This window comes from Mesocricetus auratus, unplaced genomic scaffold (assembly GCF_017639785.1).
Source record: "Mesocricetus auratus isolate SY011 unplaced genomic scaffold, BCM_Maur_2.0 Super-Scaffold_100026, whole genome shotgun sequence".
NCBI lineage: Eukaryota > Metazoa > Chordata > Mammalia > Rodentia > Cricetidae > Mesocricetus > Mesocricetus auratus.
In genome coordinates, this window is record NW_024429207.1 from 14,055,549 (window position 1) to 14,075,355 (window position 19,807).

The 19,807-nt window shown below is 37.8% G+C and overlaps 1 protein-coding gene across 2 annotated transcripts in view; it reads right to left on the reverse strand.

Annotated features, from left to right (window-relative positions):
* The window catches only part of Tusc3 (tumor suppressor candidate 3), a 141,825-nt gene that overhangs the window by 61,524 nt on the left and 60,494 nt on the right, over positions 1-19,807 (reverse strand). For both annotated transcript variants that reach the window (XM_013110877.3, XM_005066634.4), the window contains exons 3-5: positions 15,786-15,903; positions 12,840-12,980; positions 7,257-7,397 (exon numbers count right to left, since the gene is read on the reverse strand). In XM_013110877.3, coding sequence (XP_012966331.1) covers positions 7,257-7,397; positions 12,840-12,980; positions 15,786-15,903 — 400 coding nt within the window. The remainder of the gene's footprint in view (positions 1-7,256; positions 7,398-12,839; positions 12,981-15,785; positions 15,904-19,807) is intronic.

The following is a 19,807-nucleotide window of genomic DNA, read 5'->3' on the forward strand; positions in this document are numbered from 1 at the left end:
GTTCAGTAAATAGGAATATTCATCATAACTGCCTTCTGATATGCTAATTGGAGGCTCTTCCAAGTTGTAAAAGTTCAGAAAAGAAAACTGACCAGTATTTATTCTTTTAACCTGAAACAGTGACAAGATTTGCTATGATATTCTTTAAATACTAGTAAATTTCTAAATTCCAACAACACTTTGAAAGAAAAACTGTATTTTGACAAAGAAATGTGGGTACTCCCTGAAATAAGCAACCCCAAATCCAGCTGAGACAAAACATACCTTAGTTTTGACATGACTCAGCTTACCCACTGTTTACTTACTTATAGCAATCAGTACAAAGAAAATCAAAATCTCTTAGGTAGGTGTTGCCATCTTTACTCTTAAAAGCATGAAGTCAAACATAATATTCTGGGGTACGGAAAGGCACAGATACTGCGTGGAGATCTAAACTCTGCATGTTCCCAGAGAAGAGACCTGCTCTCAAGTGCCTGCTGCCTTATCTGTCTCCTAGTCTGCCTGGTGGTGCCAGCTGCCTGATCTATCAGTCTGCCCTGTGGTGGCTGGTATGTCAGTCTGCCCTGTGGTAACTGGTCTGTCTGCTTTTAGTTTGCCCTGTTAATCCCCTATCAGTTCTGGAGATCCTTACCTAGTTGGTGAAAATAAAATGTGAAGTATGCAGGACATAATGGGCTATTAGACATAGGCAAAGTGAGAATTAGCTGTTGAAGTATGACACTGGATTATACATACCGCATTGCACATGTCTGTTTTTAATATGCTAAACATAAATGAGATAACTTGTTAGATTAACTTTTCATGGTATTTTAATTGGACAAATTTCTAGGTTTCACCATGTCATTTCCATATACAAATTTATCCCACTTTGACATATGCAGCCTCTCCTCTAACCTTTTCCTCTTCCGCCAGGATACTTAGAGGGTATTTTATCACCACATACTTTGTTCCATTATAAGAAATGCTTCATTTTTAATCATGTATCCAAACTGAACCATATGTAGGAAACGTAGGAATAGGAATTAACCAGGCTGTTATTGTCAGTTCCCTAAAAATGCTATCTTGAATCATCAAATGACAACTATATTAAAAGCAAATCATTTGGTGGTGAATTTCCCCTTTACTCCTAATATTTTTACTGCACACTTGACAAACTTCATGAGTAAAATGAAGAATAGTGAAACAAAATTAAACATGATTTTAATCTTCACCACAAAGATATCTACTACAGCTTTTGCTAGATAAGCACTGCCTAATTCACAATATTCACATCAATTAAGTTTATTAACCTTTTAATATTATGATTGGTTGCTATTTATGAGACACCTAATCATATTCACAATCACAATCTTACTTCTCCTCTAAACAATCATTAAGATCTTTTACAATTAACAAAACTCATAACGTTTAACCTTTCCTATGACATACTGCTTCCCATTTTATGCTTTCTATTTTAAAATTCTGGTGCTAATTTGCAATATTTTCTTTAGTATTCCTGCTTTTATAGTTGTAAGTGCTGCTTGCAACATGCCTGGACACACTCCTATGCTTTGGCCTTCTCTAAATTCCCATATCCATAGGAATATTGATATTGATAGTTGTGGTTTTATTATCCACAGAATAACTGCCACACCTTCTCTCCTAACTGTGAGTTTTCTCATTGTTATTTTATCAGAAAAAATTTATTGATCCTTGTACTCAATCTGCCATCTATTTCATGTTTTGCTGAAATCTGATTTCATCCTTTGTTAACGTTGGCTTTACTCCATCCTTTTTCTTGTCTTTACAGTAAGCGCCAGGCTGTTTATTTGAGAGCTCTGGCTTTCTCAGGACTTAATGTAAGTTCCCTCTAGAAAGAGTTCTGCTGTGCCGCAATGGTTTAGCTATGTTGTACTCACTGTTTTTCATTAAAAGATAATTATATTATTCTTCCCTTCCATTCTGCTAACAATCATTTGGGTTGATTTTGATTTTCCTGTTGCTGATTGCTAGTTTCACGCCAATGTGGTCAGAAAAAAACAATATGATTTCTGTATTATTATATTACTAAGGAGAAAGTTTTCTGTGAACTTGAGAATCATCTGTATTCTGCAGCTGCTATGAAGTGTGTTCTGTTTATGTCTCTTGAGCTCTTCTGATTTCCAGTGTTCTTCACATCAGCTGTTTCCTTAATTGTCTTAAGGCAGTCTGGTTGATTTTTCCACTGGTAAAAGCAGGAAGCTGAAATCCCCTAAGGATGGCTGTCTATTTCTTTCCTTACTTCTACTCATATTTCTTTTGTGTACTTAGATCCTCCAATACTGTGCACACATGATACACAAGCATCAATGGATTGGTTCCTTTCTGTTACATAATATTCACCTTTCTTTTGAATATCATACTCTAAGTATAGCCATTCTTGCTCTAATTTGATTACAATTTACATGTAGAACCTTTTAAGTCTCATTTCAACTTACATGCATCTATAGAGCCAAAGGCTTAGACTCACCTGTATTTAATTATTACATAATAATATGTCCAATTACTTTCTATACATCTTAAATTCCATTTGCCTTCCAGTCAACTTAGCTTTCTATGCTTAATATCTGAAGAGTCTGGGTCAAAGACAGTCCTATGTGTTTATCTTTTCAGGGTGAGATAAGTAATTAAAAGGGCTCATAGCAGTGGAGAAGAGTAGAGTGCCCTTCCTATGCTACACTTGGTATACTCCATCACAATGTCCTAGAGGGAGCTGAGTCAAGGATACAAGCATGTCAATACTAAACCACCATGCTTATGTGAGTACCACCATTTCAGGGTATCAGTTGGATGGAAACATCAGGAGACCTGGCTGAGAAGACCTTAGCTGAGGAAATTCCTCCACTCTCAGTTCAGGACTTTTTCACTCCTAAAGCCTGCCTAACCACCCCACCCCCCGAAATGCATTTCCATTTTGTAGGGCTCTCCAGAGTAAGACAATTCCATTGCTGAGGATGTGTGTCATATGACCACTGCCCAGTGCTGCTCTGTGGGGGGGGGACCATCCTGCAGCTGCAGCTGCCTTCTTCATCACCTACTACTGACTCGGGTTCACTTGAGCTGCTACTCACAGCTGTCACCTCACATGGGCTCATTGAGTAAGGGCTGCTAGTCACACACAGCTCTGTTACCTCACACAGGTTAAGTAACCTGCTACAGTTCTGTCACCTGTCTTAATAGATGTAACTCCTGGAAACTCAACAAATTAGCAAGTGAAGATGTTAGTAACTGGGCAGGCTGGAGTTTATGAGAGAAATGCATCTTTTAGACATTCTTGGGAGTGCTACTGAAATTATGAATTAGGGGACCCATGATCACTTTCTAAACTGGTCAAAAGAGCTCAAAGCACACCTCACCAGCACTGGCAGCAGGTCTTGGGTAGTGTTTCTAGATTGTATACACAAAATTTTAAGTCTGTCTTTCCCTTTACCTACACATTCCTAGTCAAGTTTGCATAGTAGGTTACATGAAAAACCTAAAAAACGAACTCTTAGAATGGTGGGAAACAACACAAGCTACTTCCATAGTCCTCTCCCAAGTGGACCAAAACTAGTCCAACTTCCCAGCAGCTTCCATATACACAGTGACCACTGGCCCTTAGAGCTTCCGTGCTATAGACATGCACATAAAATTTCAATGAAGGAAAAATGTAAAACTTTTGATGAAAAAAACCCAAGAGAATTTAACAACATGATCAGTTCCTTTCAAAATCAAAGGTGCAATCCTTACAACTCAATGAGAGATGCTTTATGGGGTGAGAAGTCTACAAACTTCTTCAGATCATCCTAAGGGGGCACTTCTAAGACAGCAACAGCAAAGGCTGGGGTAGCTCTCCCTCTGTATTATCTAGAATATACTTAAGTTTGGTTTCATGGTTTGGTGATGTGTCAAGCAGACATCAAGGATTCCTGTTTCAAATATGGCCTGTAGAAAATGAGGCATACAAGTAGCAGCCAGGTCCTAGTCACAAACTTAGCTAAGGTTCCAAGCAGCGCTGGGTATGGGAAAGACACCTAAATCACCTTCTGCCTCAAGAAGGCTCAATTCTTTCCCTACAGAAACAGGCTGTGACAGGAACTGGTCCCTCAGTCTCTAAGCTGGAAGTTCCATCCAGGGCCTGTCTGTTGCTCTTCACTGTCTTAGGGCATTTCTTCTTTGGAAACCTCTAGGCATACACAAAGTCAGCTAGCTACTTTGAGGCCCCTTACTGCTTTGTATTCAGGAATCCAGGGGGTGTGGTGCAAGGGAAGAGAAACACAGGAGAAGCCCCTCTACTCTTTTAGCTCTTGAGATCTCCTTACTTTTGTAGATGATCTCCGCTCTCCCCCTCATCTACACTAAATTCAACCCCACAAGTAAAAAGTTACCAATGCTCTGCCAATTACACAGCACTTGGAATGGTCAGTCTATTGGCATTTACTTTGTAGAAAACTGAACACTGGAGTTTCACATTCCCTCCAGCTTTTCCAGTTGTGTCATGGTGAAGCAAAAGGAAGTAGGCATTTATTCCATCCTAAGTAGAAGCCGTTGGTCTACTTCTAAACATGAGAGCATTGTTTTCCTATGCGTTACATGTAGCTATGTATCCTTATCATATGCTTTCCAAATATTTTCATTTGGTCTATATATTACGGGTTTTTTTTTTCAGGGCAACTTTTAAAGAGTAGGAAGTTTTAACCTTAATCAGGAACAATTCATCCTTTTATCACTTACATATTCATTCATCTTATGCAACAGTTTTCTGCCATTTTCTAGAAGTGTCACTTAAGCTCCTGTACAGGGAGCCATAAGCCACTGAGTACATTTCACAGATGTGAGGCCCATTTAATTGACTCATTATTTGCACTTAGGTATTTTCCAGCATTACTTGTGCCAGCCTGTATGTCTCATTTTTATTACTTAGCACCTGTGTTCAAGAGTGAATTGAACATGTACATGTGAGATGTTCGGTTGCCAGCACTCTGTTCCAATGATTAGGTATCAAGCCATAGACCAATTCCATGCTATTTTGATTACAATAGCTTTAGGTAAGCCAAAGCCAGCTAAAGTAAGGTCTTTGGTTGTCTTAAAAAAAAAAAAAGCCAGCTCAATATTCCAAGACTCTTCTACATGAACTTTAGAATCAGCTTCTTGCTGTCTTCTAACAAGACATTCCAGGATATAACTGTCATCTAAACATTAAGGAGATATGATACACAATATTCCACCTTATGCTCTTGAATGCATGCACTTCTCCATAAGTCTCTTTTTATGTGCTTATTATATAGTTAGCACTAAGTGACTTCAGATTGTTCTTGATGTGGCAGCACCCAGGCCAGTTTGCTACTGCATTATTAGAACCTGTATGATGGGCTCTGTTTCTTCATTTGATGCTAAACTTGTCTGCATGTAATGCAATAAATACACTAATGTCACTGAACTTAAGTCTCTCATTATTTGTATGTCACAAGGCTTTCTCCCTCTGTTGGTTTCGTAACTGCTTCGGTAATAATTATAGTAGTTTCCATCTTAACACTTGCCATAGATTTCTACCTGTATTCTGCTTTTTTTTCCCAGATACTCCTCTGAATATTACAAAATGCATCTTAAACTAATTCCCATCAATTTAAATATGACATTGAACTACTTAAGACACAGTAACAGTGTGTGAGCCAGGGACAAATTAGCCTTCATATGCTATTTCTATTATACGTAGATATACATGCATATGATACATCAGACAATCCATCTGGTGTTATAAATTTTGCTTTCCTATCATATATTTCAAATTAACTGAGAAATGAAAAATGAACAATCCTTCATATATTAGGAAATATTTTTATTTCCTACAAATAGTTTAAGCCTACTTCTGTAACATAAATTTTGTGCCTCTATTTATAATGTATACTTTTTCAAAGAGGAGAGTTTTGCTTTTTTATGTATGAGTGGTTTGTCTGCAGGTACATATGTCCACCAGTAGAGGGCATCAGATCGGAAAAGACACCAGTTATAGACTGCAGTTATAGATGGTTGTGAACTGTCACAGGGGCACTGGGAACTAAACTCAAGACCTCTAGGAGCTGGCAGCGCTACTTAACCAGTTAGCCATCTCTTCATCCCTGCAATCTATATTTAACACTTAATATTTTAACTAATTCAAACTTCACATAGTAATCATGTCATTTTTGGAGATGTTTTACATGTTTCACTTCGGCTAATTCTTGACATTTTACACTTATTCTTCAGGCGGACACAGTGTTGGTGTGTGTGTAGGTCTGAGGACAAGTTGGAGTTAGCGCTCTCATTCCACCGCCTGGATTCTGAAGACTGAATTAGGTGGACTATCTCAGCAGCAGGATCCTTTACTTACAGAACCATCTTGCTTGCCCCTTTGTTAGCTAATTATTTAAAGGAGTGGGGGTGGGTACGATTTTAGCCAAAGACAAAAATCCAGCTTTGTAAAACATGAAATAAGAACATGGTCTATGGATTGGCGTTAATATCATCTGGACCCTGTCTTGCAAAGCCACTTTCAGTCAATGCCCATTGGTGGAAGTGTAACCACTCTAGCATCCGTTTAATTCCTGCTCATGCTTGTGTTTCCCCTTCTACCCCGCACCACATGTAACAGTTCACCTTCCATTTTCTAGCGCTGCACAATCACGGCTCCTTTCACTGTCCATAACAACTGCAGAGTTCCATTCCTCTTCAATTCAGCTGCTGCTTCGCTTGGGCGGCTTGTCCAATTTTCTCTCCACTTCAGGCTCGGCACTTTCCCTGAGCACTCCTACAGCTCTCCCTGCTGATCCTCATAAGAGCCTGTACAACTTTGCACAGCAGGTATATGTTAACCAGTGTGTACCCCCACAACTGGCCGTGTCTCATTCTTATACAACCAGTGTCTAATAAGTATGACAAACGCACAGTGAGGATATAAGCACTGCTGGGGAGAAAACTGAACGAGTACACACCCAAATCTCTTCAGCTAAGAAATTAGTTCAAACTGCTAATTCTTACTGACTCATCACCATACTTACACAGATATTCTCAAGATACATTTAATTTTTGGAATGTGCTACATTCTAGAGTCATTATATTTTAATAGTAAAAAATAGAAGAAGCCATATACATAGCTTAAACTGAATGGTAAATCAAATCTACTTTACCTATAAAAACAATATGACATCTCATTTGGCTCACTCTGTTATTATAAAGCGCATTCACAAGCAGCAGAGGCAGGAGGCTATGTGGTAACATACCAGAGACACCATGGCCCAACCAGTCTTGTTATAGATAAACTCCAAATTGTTCCTCCTTAGATAGAGCAAGCCACCGACAAGCGACACTAACAGGGCCAACGCAATGGTGCCGGAGTAGTTGGGTGGCCTGAAAACTCGAATCTGCAAAACACAAACAAAGCAATGATAACTAAAAGAGTAAATAAAAAATTATTATTAAAAAGAGTAAAGAGTAAACACACTTCTCTTTTACTCATACTCTTGTCATCACTACCTTTAATTAACTAATTTAGTTTTCTTTGACAAGTACATATGATGAAAGTTTTTTCTTCCTTTAACTCCTCTCAGATCTGCCCTCAACTTCCCATCCTCTATTTTTTTTAACAGTCACCTATTAACTCTCTTTTATGCTGTCCAGTTCCTTTGTGCTGTCTATATACTACTGGGTGGGGGCGATCCACTGAAGCATAATCGACCTATAGTGTTTCCATCTTCAACACAAAGAATTCACAGAACTGACATTCTATTTTTCACATCTAGCTTTGACAGTACATTTACAGAGCTCTTAACGAATCAAAAATACATGCTTTGAACATGCTGGCTGACAGAGAAACTCTCTTTCTTTTGTTCATATGCTGGAGTCTATGTAAATGCTGCATGTGAAACCCAGAGCTATTCTGGATTACACAACAAACCGATTCAACTAGCTAGTACATGGTAAGGTAAGGTAAGGTAAGGTAAGTTAAGGTAAGGTGAGGTGTGGGAACATGTGAATTATTTCAACTAGAGACTTTAAATGCCATGCTTAACAAAGCTATGCAAATCTAACCTGGAAGTCTAACTTCCCCACTCAAGCTTATGTATGCTAATTCCTGTATTCACCCAAGATGACCTCTACTTTCAGGAGCAACTACAGCATGCATGCAGAGTTTGCAGGTATCTGTGCTTTCATTATCTCTCACAGAGAACTCCATATTTAACTAAAGAATGATGGGGCTGTTTTTGAAGTACCAGTGCCAGTACACATACTCTAGGAGTACAGTAATATTCCATTTATTCTGCTTCTCTGACAGTGCCACTTAGCAACATACTGGCTCTAAACATCCTCCTGGGTATTAAGTACTATCTTATTGTGGTTTGGGCTTTTATTTGCCTGCAATGTAATGATGAACATTCTTTCTGTGTACTTATGAGCCTTATGTATATTTTCATGAATGAACGGTTTATTCAGATTTTTGGTTGAGATTTGATATTTTGTTATTAGGTTTAAGAGCCACACATATACCTAGATATGTGGCTAGGTCTTCAGGAAATATGATTTGTAAATATTTACTTCACTCTGCAGGCTGTCAACTTGCATCCATGTTATTGTATTTTAACATATAAAAGCCATATTTACAAAGTGATACAATTGGAACAGACTCATGATTTACAAATTGGTTCTAGAAACATTTTCTGTGGAGACTCTGAGGACAAAATGCTAGGTAGAGTGCAGAGCAAAAAAAAAAAAAAGAGCCTAGAGGAAATCAGAAAATAAGAGCATACTTTGAAAACTATTAATGGAGCTGTGTCTCAGGGACCAGAGCCCAGGGGGAACAGTGTGTGTGTGTGGGTCAAATCTCAGGCAATTTTAGCACACAGCTAATAAACAATAGCAAAAAATTATAAGCAGGCATAACAGGAGAGTTGCACGGGTAGGAAAAAAAAAGTTTACCAGGTTCCAAACGTAGGAGGCACTCCATGTCAAAAAAGGAAGAAGAAGAGGGAGAGGGAGAGGAAAAGGAGGAGGCAGAGAAGCAGAAGCAGAAGAAAAAGCAGAAGCAGAAGGAGAAGGAGACAGAAAAGGAGAAGGAGAAGGAAAAGGAGAAGGAGTAGTGAAACATAACAAGGAATTCAGAGATAGAGCCAGAAATCCAGCCATTATTTGAGTCATCATGGCAACAAGTGGACCAGGCAAGTATTAGCAATAAACAGAGAGAAAATTCTGGTGAACAAGATATTTAAGGACAAGGTCTTTTTTTTTTTTTTTTTTTTTTTTTTGGTTTTACGAGACAGGGTTTCTCTGTATTGTTTTGGAGGCTGTCGGTCCAGCCCGGCCTTGAACTCACAGAGATCCGCCTGCCTCTGCCTCCCGAGTGCTGGGATTAAAGGCGTGCGCCACCACCGCCCGGCATGACAAGGTCTTAACATATGTAATCTACTAAATCTAAAAGGATCCACAAGCTATAAAAATGCTACAGATTGAAGGAAATTTAAAACACATGACAACTAAATGAATGACTTAACGTGAAACTGGCTCACAAAAGGTGGGAAACGTTAAACATCAACTGATAAAATTCTAACATGTATTGTGTCGCCCTTCATAAAATGTTAATTTTTGTGAACTCATGAGACTCCTAACATTAATGTGCCTATAAGAAGTATAATTCATCCTATTTGATTTTCAAGGGAAAAGTCAATTTGTGTTTATAAATAAAGGCACAGGGACTGGACTTGAAGATTGGAATAAGAATAAAAATCACCAACCATATGTGCTTAGAGGATAACAGATGAATCTATGTAAAGGATGTACTGCTAAAAGTGTACCAATCTGTAACTATTTTCAACTTGTAGTTTATAATTAATCCAACTAAAGAACTTAATACATAAGTGTTGTTAGAAGTCAGAATCATTCTAATTACCAGTATATATTTTTAAAAATTGTAAATATTTATTATTTTTACAAAGTGTGTATGTGTGTAAGAGACAGAGACAGACAGAGAGACAGAGAGAGAGACACAGAGAGAGAGACACACAGAGAGAGAGACGCCGAGAGAGAGAGAGAGAGAGAGACAGAGAGAGAGAGAGAGAGAGAGAGAGAGAGAAAGAGAGAGCACATGCATGAATGTGATTTCAAGTGCCCTAGGAGGTCAGAGGAGTGTATCAGAGCCACTGGACCTGAAGTTACCGGTGATTGTTAGTTGTCTGACATGGGTGTTAAGAACTGAATTCTAGCCTTGTCTTAACTTCTATTTCTTATAATGGACTAATACATTGTTGGTACATTATAAACCAAAACCAATTTGAGAAACAACTTATTAACAAAGGTATCATTAAAGCCAGTGACACATGACACGGGTGATAACACTATATAGGTGAAAGGTGGAAATATCATAAGACAACTATCTCATCTCAGAAAAATGTGTTTATATCTTGGTAAAAACTCAAGGTTTCTTACCTTTAAAATAACTGCTTATTCCTCTAAAATCAGGAACAGAACAAGGCTGTCCACTCTCTCCATACCTTTTCAACATGGTACTTGAAGTTCTAGCTATTGCCATACGACAACAAAGGGGGATCAAGGGGATACAAATTGGGAAGGAAGAAGTCAAACTTTCACTGTTTGCAGATGATATGATAGTTTACATCAATGACCCAAAGAACTCTACCAGGGAACTCTTACAGCTGATTAACACCTTCAGCAAAGTGGCAGGCTACAAGATCAACTCAACTATTCAGCAGAAAAAAACAATGGAATCCTGAGATTCGCAGGCAAATGGATGACACTAGAAGAAACCATCCTGAGTGAGGTAACCCAGTCACAAAAAGAGAAACATGGCATGTACTCTCTCATATATGGATTTTAGACATAGATCTGGGGAGTGCCAGCCTACAATCCCATGGCCAGAGAGTCTGGGAAACAGAAACTTCATTTAGTGGCTGATCGAAGAAGGGGCAGACTCCCTCGGTTAAGTACTGAGCTGAACTCAAGAAAGCCAGTAACAGAGAGGGAGGACTGATGACCAAAGGGATTAAGACTGGGCTGGTTGAATCCCCAGAAACAGCTGACCTGACAAAGACTAACTCTTGAATCCCAGGCATCAGCCTGGGAATCCAGCATGGGACTGATCAAGACCCCCGAATGTGAGTGTCAGTGAGGAGGCCTAGGTAATCTATTGAGCCTTGGGCAGCAGATCAGTACCCATCCCAGGTATACACACGGACTTTGGACTCCCATAGAACAATGTGAGGTGCACCCTCACCCTGAACTCTAGGGGAAGGGTCTAGGCCCTGCCCTATATGAAATGACAAGACTATGGACACCCCCATGGAGGGCCTCACCCTCCCTGGGGAAATGAGGGGATAATGGGGGGGGGGAGGGCACGGGAGGAGGAGAGGGAAAGGGAGAGGGACTTGGAACTGACTTGTGAAGCAACCTTGTTTCTTATCTAAATTTAAACTGAAAAATAAATAAATAAATAAAATGTAATTAAGTGACTATGCACAGCAGCAGACACCTTTAATCTCAGCACTGTGGATCTCTATGTGTGCAAGGCCAGCTTAGACAACAAAATAGAGAGATCCTGCCTTAGAAAATAAAGAGTATGCAATAAAAGATAAAAAAAACAAAAAAATAATAACTGCTTAAGTCACAAAAAAAACAAATAAAGCAAAAAAAAAAAAAAAACACAGCTATAAGCCCTCCACAGACAAATCATACCCATCATAATTTTGGTTAGTTTACATTCAGAATAAATTATCTGTCCCAGTCTATGCATACAACATTGGCTGAAACAAAACCCTATATCACAGTCTTCTAACTGACAATTTACTTATTTTTTTATTCAATATGTTTTTTATTATTTTAATTTTAAATAGTTTGTTTTACATGTCAATCCCAGTTCCCTCTCCCTCCCCTCCTCCCGCACCCCCCCCACCATCCTCCCCAGCCTCCCACCCTATAGCCATTTCCTTCCACATAGGGGATATCTAGAGTCTGTCATTTCACTCAGGGCAGGGTCCAGGCACTCCCCTAAGAGTTCAGGCTGAGAGAGCATCCCTCTTTGTGTTATGGACAATTTACTTATTAAACACTGAATTTAATGCAAAAATCTTTTTTTTTTAGGATTTGATTTGTTTCCAATTTTCATTTAAAATTAATGTTGTTAAATTTTTTTCAGGGTTAAGAATATGAATCACCCTTAAGTTCCAATTCCTAGAAGTGGCACTGATAAGTTAAATTACTGTTGACAGACATAGTACACATGCTGTCTGAATGGTTAGACCAACAGCCAGTCCCCAGAGCAATACATGGTAGAGTGGGTTTTCTATAGCACTAAAACTTTCCTCTACATATATAGAAGATTCATGCTTTTCTTTCTTTCTTGCTTCTCAGAATTATTTTGATCACTAATAATATTAAACTATTTTCATTGCATTTTCTAGTCCCTAAAATTAAACTGTACCCAGCTAATATACTTTTTAGTGTTTGTTTAGAATATCGATTAATCAATATGCAACAATGCATCTGAATGGACTAACCAAAATTCAACTACCAGTAACAACTGCTAAGTCCAGGTTTCATGGGCTGGGGATGTAACTGAATGGCAGAATACATATTCTCACTACACAGGCCCTGGGTTCAACCCAGCATGGCAAAAACAAAGCTTCCTTTAAGCAAGGAAAAGCAAAAAAGGCCAGAGATGAACTAAAAAACCAAAACCCCTGCTGCTTCATTACAACTGTCTAGCAAACCAAGATAATCAACCTAAACATATACAAGTGTATGTATAATACATACTCTCTCTCACACACATATTTACTATAGTGAATGCATGGACATACATGAACATCCGTTCGGTCTGCAATCCATTTTGCTAGCTGCTCAGCCGCAAACCCAATTCGTTGAAGGTCGAAAGTGTCTGCTCTCTTGGGTCTGCCTTTGGAAGGGAAATGCATGAAAGTGGGGGCAGAGTTCATGTTGAGCTGAAAAACAAGTGACAAAATGCTAAGTATAACAACACCTCAACATCGCATAATACTCATCCAACATTGTATACGTTTTCATCTGAATTTCCAAAATAAGAATGATGAAGAAAACCTGCATGGCTTTCTGGGGCTCACGTCTACTTTTATTCATCTTGATGCACTATTAAGTGAAGAAGAATGGCTGAATCTGCTTACATAGCTTGAACGTCACATTCAGCACACCGATGACCTCCCCAGTTTGGCATTTTGTCTAGTTTTTCATTCTTTCTCTCCCCAGACTTGGATGATTAAAATGATGGACCATGCATAGAAGTACAAACAGAAACCCAGTGATCTGTCAGCACAAGGAGCACTCCACTAGTTCAGCAGCTGCCGGAGCAGCAGAGAAGTGGGAGCACATACTGAACTGATTACAAGGCACATTACAGGTAAATCAAATTTCTTAGTAAAAATGTAAAGCTCAGGGCCGGGCGTTGGTGGCACGACTTTAATACCAGCGCTCGGGAGGCAGAAGCAGGAGGATCTCTGTGAGTTCAAAGCCAGCCTAGTCTATAGAGCGAGTTCCAGGACAGCCTCCAAAATAATACAGAGAAACCCTGTCTCGAAAAAAACAAAAACAAAACAAAACAAAAAAAATTGCAAAGGTCATTCTTTTTAGTTAATGATTGATGAGCACCAGACACAAGTATTTTGTTATAAACAACTTGAATATATCAGAGATAAGAAAAATATCTGTTCAACTTCTTAATTATATGTCATAAAATGACAAAAGCATGGCAAACTTTTCTAAAGAAAATCTGTCTTAAAGAAAATCTGTCCTCATAAAATATACCAACAAAAACACTGCCATAGTCTTATGTTTATTAAAAATAAGATAGAAGATATAGGGTAATTTGATAGAAGAGCTAACTACAATATCAATGTATTAAATTTCTGCTATCTTGGATTACATTAAAAAGACCTTAAAATAGAAAGCAGAGGCTCACTCAATGAGAATCAAATCAAAATCAAGTAATTAGTTAGATGAACGGGTACCAAGTGAGTATTATCACCAAAAGGTCAGCTGCCAAAAATGACAATGTTTATAGTCAAGGCAAAACAGCTCCTGGTCCATAAAAGAATGCTACCTGTAGTTGTGTAATTCTCACAACAGTCCCAAATAACTACAGAGCCTCAACCAGCTTAGCAAAGAAAATCTGAATTCTCAAAAGCAATATATCTGTACCAAGTACTTCTTATTTGCACTACTGTACTGTGGATGCTATCAAATGCTCACTATTCACCTCCACTTTACTCTAAGGCTCCAGGTAGCCAGGGAATACTTGGTTTCTATTTGCCCTGGTTTCTGTTTATTCCCTCAAAACAAACCACACACACACACACACACACACACACACATTCATGTTAAATTTAAATTGCTTCTGTAAAAGTGTGAACTTCATGAGGTAATGAGGCCATGAAAGTTCTACCCACAAGGGGAGGGTGGACACCTATATAAAAGTCCAAGTTTCCGTCTTCATTCCTCCCTGCGATCCTCTCACAGCTATACAAGAGGGAGCTCTTCATATGCTGACATTGTTATATTAGTCTCTGTGTCCTTTGTAATGTGCAAGGCAGTACATCTGGTTCACTTTTAACTACCCAATCTCAGTTACTCTTGCACTGCACATTCTAAGACTTTTCTTAAAAGATACCCAGAGATTACATTTTTTGCTCTGTTTCTTTTCTTGGCATTTATTTGTTTAACCTAACTTCTTATTCTTTCTGTACAATTTAGATTAAAAAAAAAAAGAAGATACCAGTTCTACTTGATTAGTGACTCATCCTTGGAAGTTCTTTAATGTTCTCTCTCTCACACATGTGGTTACAGGTGATTTATAGTCAAGATCTAGGCTAGAAAACACTTCTGATAAATATGGAATATTTTACACATAAATCTCTCTCTGCTGGAGTAGGAAATAAGTAACTGAGGAAGCAGCTAAGTGGGTAAGTGCATGCTATAGCATCTTGAGGACCTCAGCTCAGACCACCTGCACCTGGATACAGGACCACATATCTGTAGCCCCAGCACTGAGGCTGAGGGAGAGACAAGTCATCCCCATGAACTAAGCAACCAAATTCTCAATACTCACGGCCAGTGAAAAACCCTATCTCAAAAAAACAAAAACAAAAAACACTATTAGGATGATGTCCCTCATCCTAACACAAAACTGTACCGGTGAAAACAGAGAACCAATTCCACAAAGTTGTCCTCTGACAGCAACATGCAATTTATGACATGTACACCAATACATAAATCAAGCCCACATGTACACAAAATAACAATACATAAAAGGGAGAGCAAAAGGAAAATATTCAGAGTCAACTTCTTACTTCCATATACACATGTATGCATGTATACACTCATCCATCCATGCACACACATTTATTGTATACACACATGATATGCATAAATAAGTAGGCTGCACTTATACTATATGAAATGCCATAAGCCTGTGTGAAATACAACCTAACCAATATATAATATCATAGTGATTAATGCACATGCAAAGCCACTATATGCTAAAAGGCACATTTCTTCTAAATAGAAATCTACTATAATATAAAGGTAAAAACTATATATTGATGGGATTAGCAGTCTCCAAATATGAACTCTATTTCAGCCACATCACAAAATTTACTATCACTTCTTACTATACTCACTAACTTACCCAGTGACTTGTATTTAATCAGGCAGTAAAAAAGTGTATCAAAAATAATAAACTCAGTTATGTATTTCAAAATAACATACAGAGACTTTACCTGTTGAAAAACATCTGTCCCTTCATCATAGTCCACCATTCCAAAAAACAGTTTGTTGCAGAAAGCAGATGAGTAACGCCAGGAATTAGCCAGAATTTGATATTCTTCATTAGCCTGCCTGAAACAGATAATGGGGGAAAACACAAACATTTGAGTATGCAATGAATAGAACTATCACAAGAACAGGCAATTCAGGGGTAGAGTTAACCGGTTACTGATTAGATTATCATCTCATTTAATTCTTGTATGAACTGCAAACTAAACTGTTATACAACATATAAAGATCAGCAAGTATTTTGGAAAAGGAAGAAGTACATCAAATTACAAGTTTACTGTTCATAACTAATGTAACTACAATACAGCCTCACTTACTCATATGAATGCAACTGAATTCATTTTTTGGACCAATCTATACACAGCTTGTAGATTTAACTGTTTGTAGCATAGCCTGTAAATGCTTCTAACTATGGCAACACTAAAGAGGGTATAAAGTAGACGATACTAAATTTCTGTATATAAATCAGATAATCCAGAAACATCATCTACATTTAAGGGACAGAAAACACAATGATATTATCTGTATTGTTGGTGTTTATCAAATAGAACTTAAAAATGACAAATATTCTAATGGGAAGGTGAGCTGATGAATCTTTACATTTCATAGCAAGAAACTTAAAGATCAATTTACCGTATGAATATTATAATATTTGGATACATGGAGCCATCAAATCAGAAGAGAATATGAAGAAGTTACAGTAATAGGCTCTGGCTGAATGTCTGCAAATAGCGGATACAGGACCCATAACATTAAAGGGATAACATTGTGATTTCATGTGAACAAACTGCATAATTCAAGTTTTGTTAAAAAAAGCATTTTGCTATAAAAATCAAACCCAGGAAAATGTAAAATCATTAAGAACTGGCATTTTGTGATAATAAGACATTAAATGAAAATATGCCATTATAAAATAAAATAAGGAATAAAAAATATTTTAGATTTTTCAGCATGTGTGTATATAAAAGCTTATAATGAAACATCTTAAAACAAGGATGTTTAAGTTATCCAGGCATATCAGGGCCTATTAAACATGCATATCTACTCATAATTCAAAACAAATTGCAACACAATATGCAAATGAAAAAATGCCAAGAGTTCAAGAAGCTTACATTCTAGAGAAGAAGCTCTTATACACCCTATCAGATCATTTCTAGTTCCCTGAAGATTTCTTAATGAATATGTGTTTTTAAAAAAATCCAATTAATCAAAGGTGAATCCTCTCTGCCTTTAAATTCTACACTCCATTGTCATTCTACTTTTCTAGAGTTAATGTTCTAATAACCACAAAATCCTCCCTAGCCATTCTTACAGCATGCATTAAATATTTCCTTCAAGTCAGTATGAAACCTGCTACTTCTTTTGAAAGGCACTTCCAAGTCTACGGTTGTAATGCTGGCTGATGCCACTGACTGCAACAGAAACCCTCCACTACAGTGCAGAAAAATTTACTGGATGTGCATTAGCTGTTCTACCTGGAGTAGTGACTGCCTAGTGGCTAGAAGTTGAACTTGCATCAACTTTTGTTGTTAGTACGGGTGAATAATATACTTTCCTCTCTGATCAGTGTATCATAAATACCTTTAACATGATTGTTCTGCATTAGAGATTCTCAATTCTGGGATGTAACTAAAGGACACTTAGATTTATTTCACTCTAAAGGGGCTTTGCAGAAAGAACAATGAACTTTTGTCTATCCCACTATCAAAATAATATAGTATTCTCATTTAGGTTGGTTTCACTGAATAACTTGGCTCTATTATTATAAAACAAACTATACAGTGGAATGATGGGAAAGGACAATGTTGTAATAGCAAAGATACTACAAGTTGTACTTTCTTCAATAGACCAAACAACCAATAAGGTAAAGCAATGTATGTCACATAGTGAATGAATATTATTTACAACTCTCACCATTAGAATGAATAAATCACTGAGAGACATGTTAATAATGTCAGCTTTATATGTAAACGTGGAAATGAAAACATAAATATAGTTATGTTCAACATTTTAAGTAGATTCTGCAATAACAAAGAGATGGCTGACACTGTCTACCTGGAGGCATCTTAAAGGAACAGGCATGCAATGATAACACATAATAAGAAAGTGTTAAGTGTAGCTTACACTTCATACATTAGATGGGGAAAATAGACTAGAACCACAGTGAATAGAAATACCTGGAAAAGAACAGGTCTGTCCAAATGACTGAAATTATAAGCAAGACTACCAGGGCAGGACGGGAAGATAACAATATAAATGAGTTACTCTCAAATGTTTCCTATGCTCAACAGAATCTAGGCTTCATACTAGACCATAAGGAAAGACAAAGAGCAGAAATAGGAGCGTGGCTCCATTCTGTAATCAGTGACTAGCTTCAGGGCTTTGAAAAGAAGTACAGTTTGAAGAACAGCATTTGCACTATGTCTGATAACCACATGTCTAAGGTAGAGGCACAGGATGATAAATATCTAGAGCCCATTTGAAATGCTAATAATGGTCAAGTTTCGAAAACACGGGTTACTAAAATATTATATAATCATTTAGCCTATTCTGTATAGACTCTTTTTGGAATCTAGAAGTCCAGAATCTCCAACTAAGATTTCCTTACAATCCTTAGATGGCTAGTTTGGATTGTAGATTTCATAAAACGTGCACTCACCTGCAAAGAGACTCTCAATGACCAATTATCTGCTAAGTGTGGCCTGTAGACATCTCTGAGGGGCTTTTATACTGGGCTAATGAAGGTGGGAAGACTCACCCTCAGTGTGAAAAGCACTGTTCCCTGGACTTGCCTTGGACTAAATGAAAAGGGGAGTGTCTTAGTCACTGTTCTTTGGCTGTGAGGAGAGTCCATGACCAAGTAACTTACAGAGGAAAACATTTGAGGGCCTGCTTAGTGTCAAAGGGTTAATCCATGGTCATCATGGTGGGAAAAAGACAGGTATGGCACAGGAACAGTAGCTGAGAACTTTACAATCTGATCCAGAAGCAACAGGAACAGAGGGAAGGGGAGGGGAAGGGGGGAGGGGAGGGAAGGAAAGAAATTGGGCCTAGGATCATGGAGTATGGAAGACTCAAAGCCCACCCCCCCAGGGACACTCCACCTCTGACAAGGCCACACCTCCTAATCCTAACCAAAGGGTTTACTAACTAGGGATTAAGGATGGAGGCATTAGATCCTATTGAAGCCATTCTCAATCAAACCACCACAGGCAGTGAGTTCTGCATGGCATGCAGGCATTCATTCTTTACCAGCTTCCTGCTTTTGGCTGTGACACAAAGTGACAGGCTGCTTCAAGATCCCACTGCCTGGAAACACCACAATGACAGACTACTGCCTCAGTACACTGAGCCCTTTCTGGCTTGCATGGTTGACAGGCTATTTGCTCACAGGAACAGAGAAAAGACTTAAGACTAATCCTTGAAAATACATCTAATTTGAAAAAAGATTCATGAAAATCAAAGCAATTTACAATATCTGAACTCAAATACAAAACTTTGATCAAAGGTAATATTGGCAAAATACATAAGATTTTCTCCTGTTTGGGTGTATTGGGTAACAATAACTCTAATGAACAAATCTATCTCTAAAACAAAATTAAAAATAATAAAATGTGCTTAATAAATATGTACTATTAATGCTATTTATTCAAATACAAGTAATTTATCAGAAATAAATGTGTTCAATAATATAAAACCAATTATTCTCTATTTCCACTAATATTCTAAGTTCTTATCAGGGAACTAAAGAAAACTAACAAAAAAAAGAAAGAAAAGAAAAAGAAATATAGTGGAAACTAGCATGTTTATCAGTTTATACTAAAAGTACAAACAATTATTATTGTTTATTAGTACACTTCAGACCTCGCTGCTATTCAATATTCAAAGTGGAAACCACAAACACCAAGAGCACACAAATAAATGACTACACCTTTAATAGTATTTATGTGTGGGGGTGGGGGGTAGT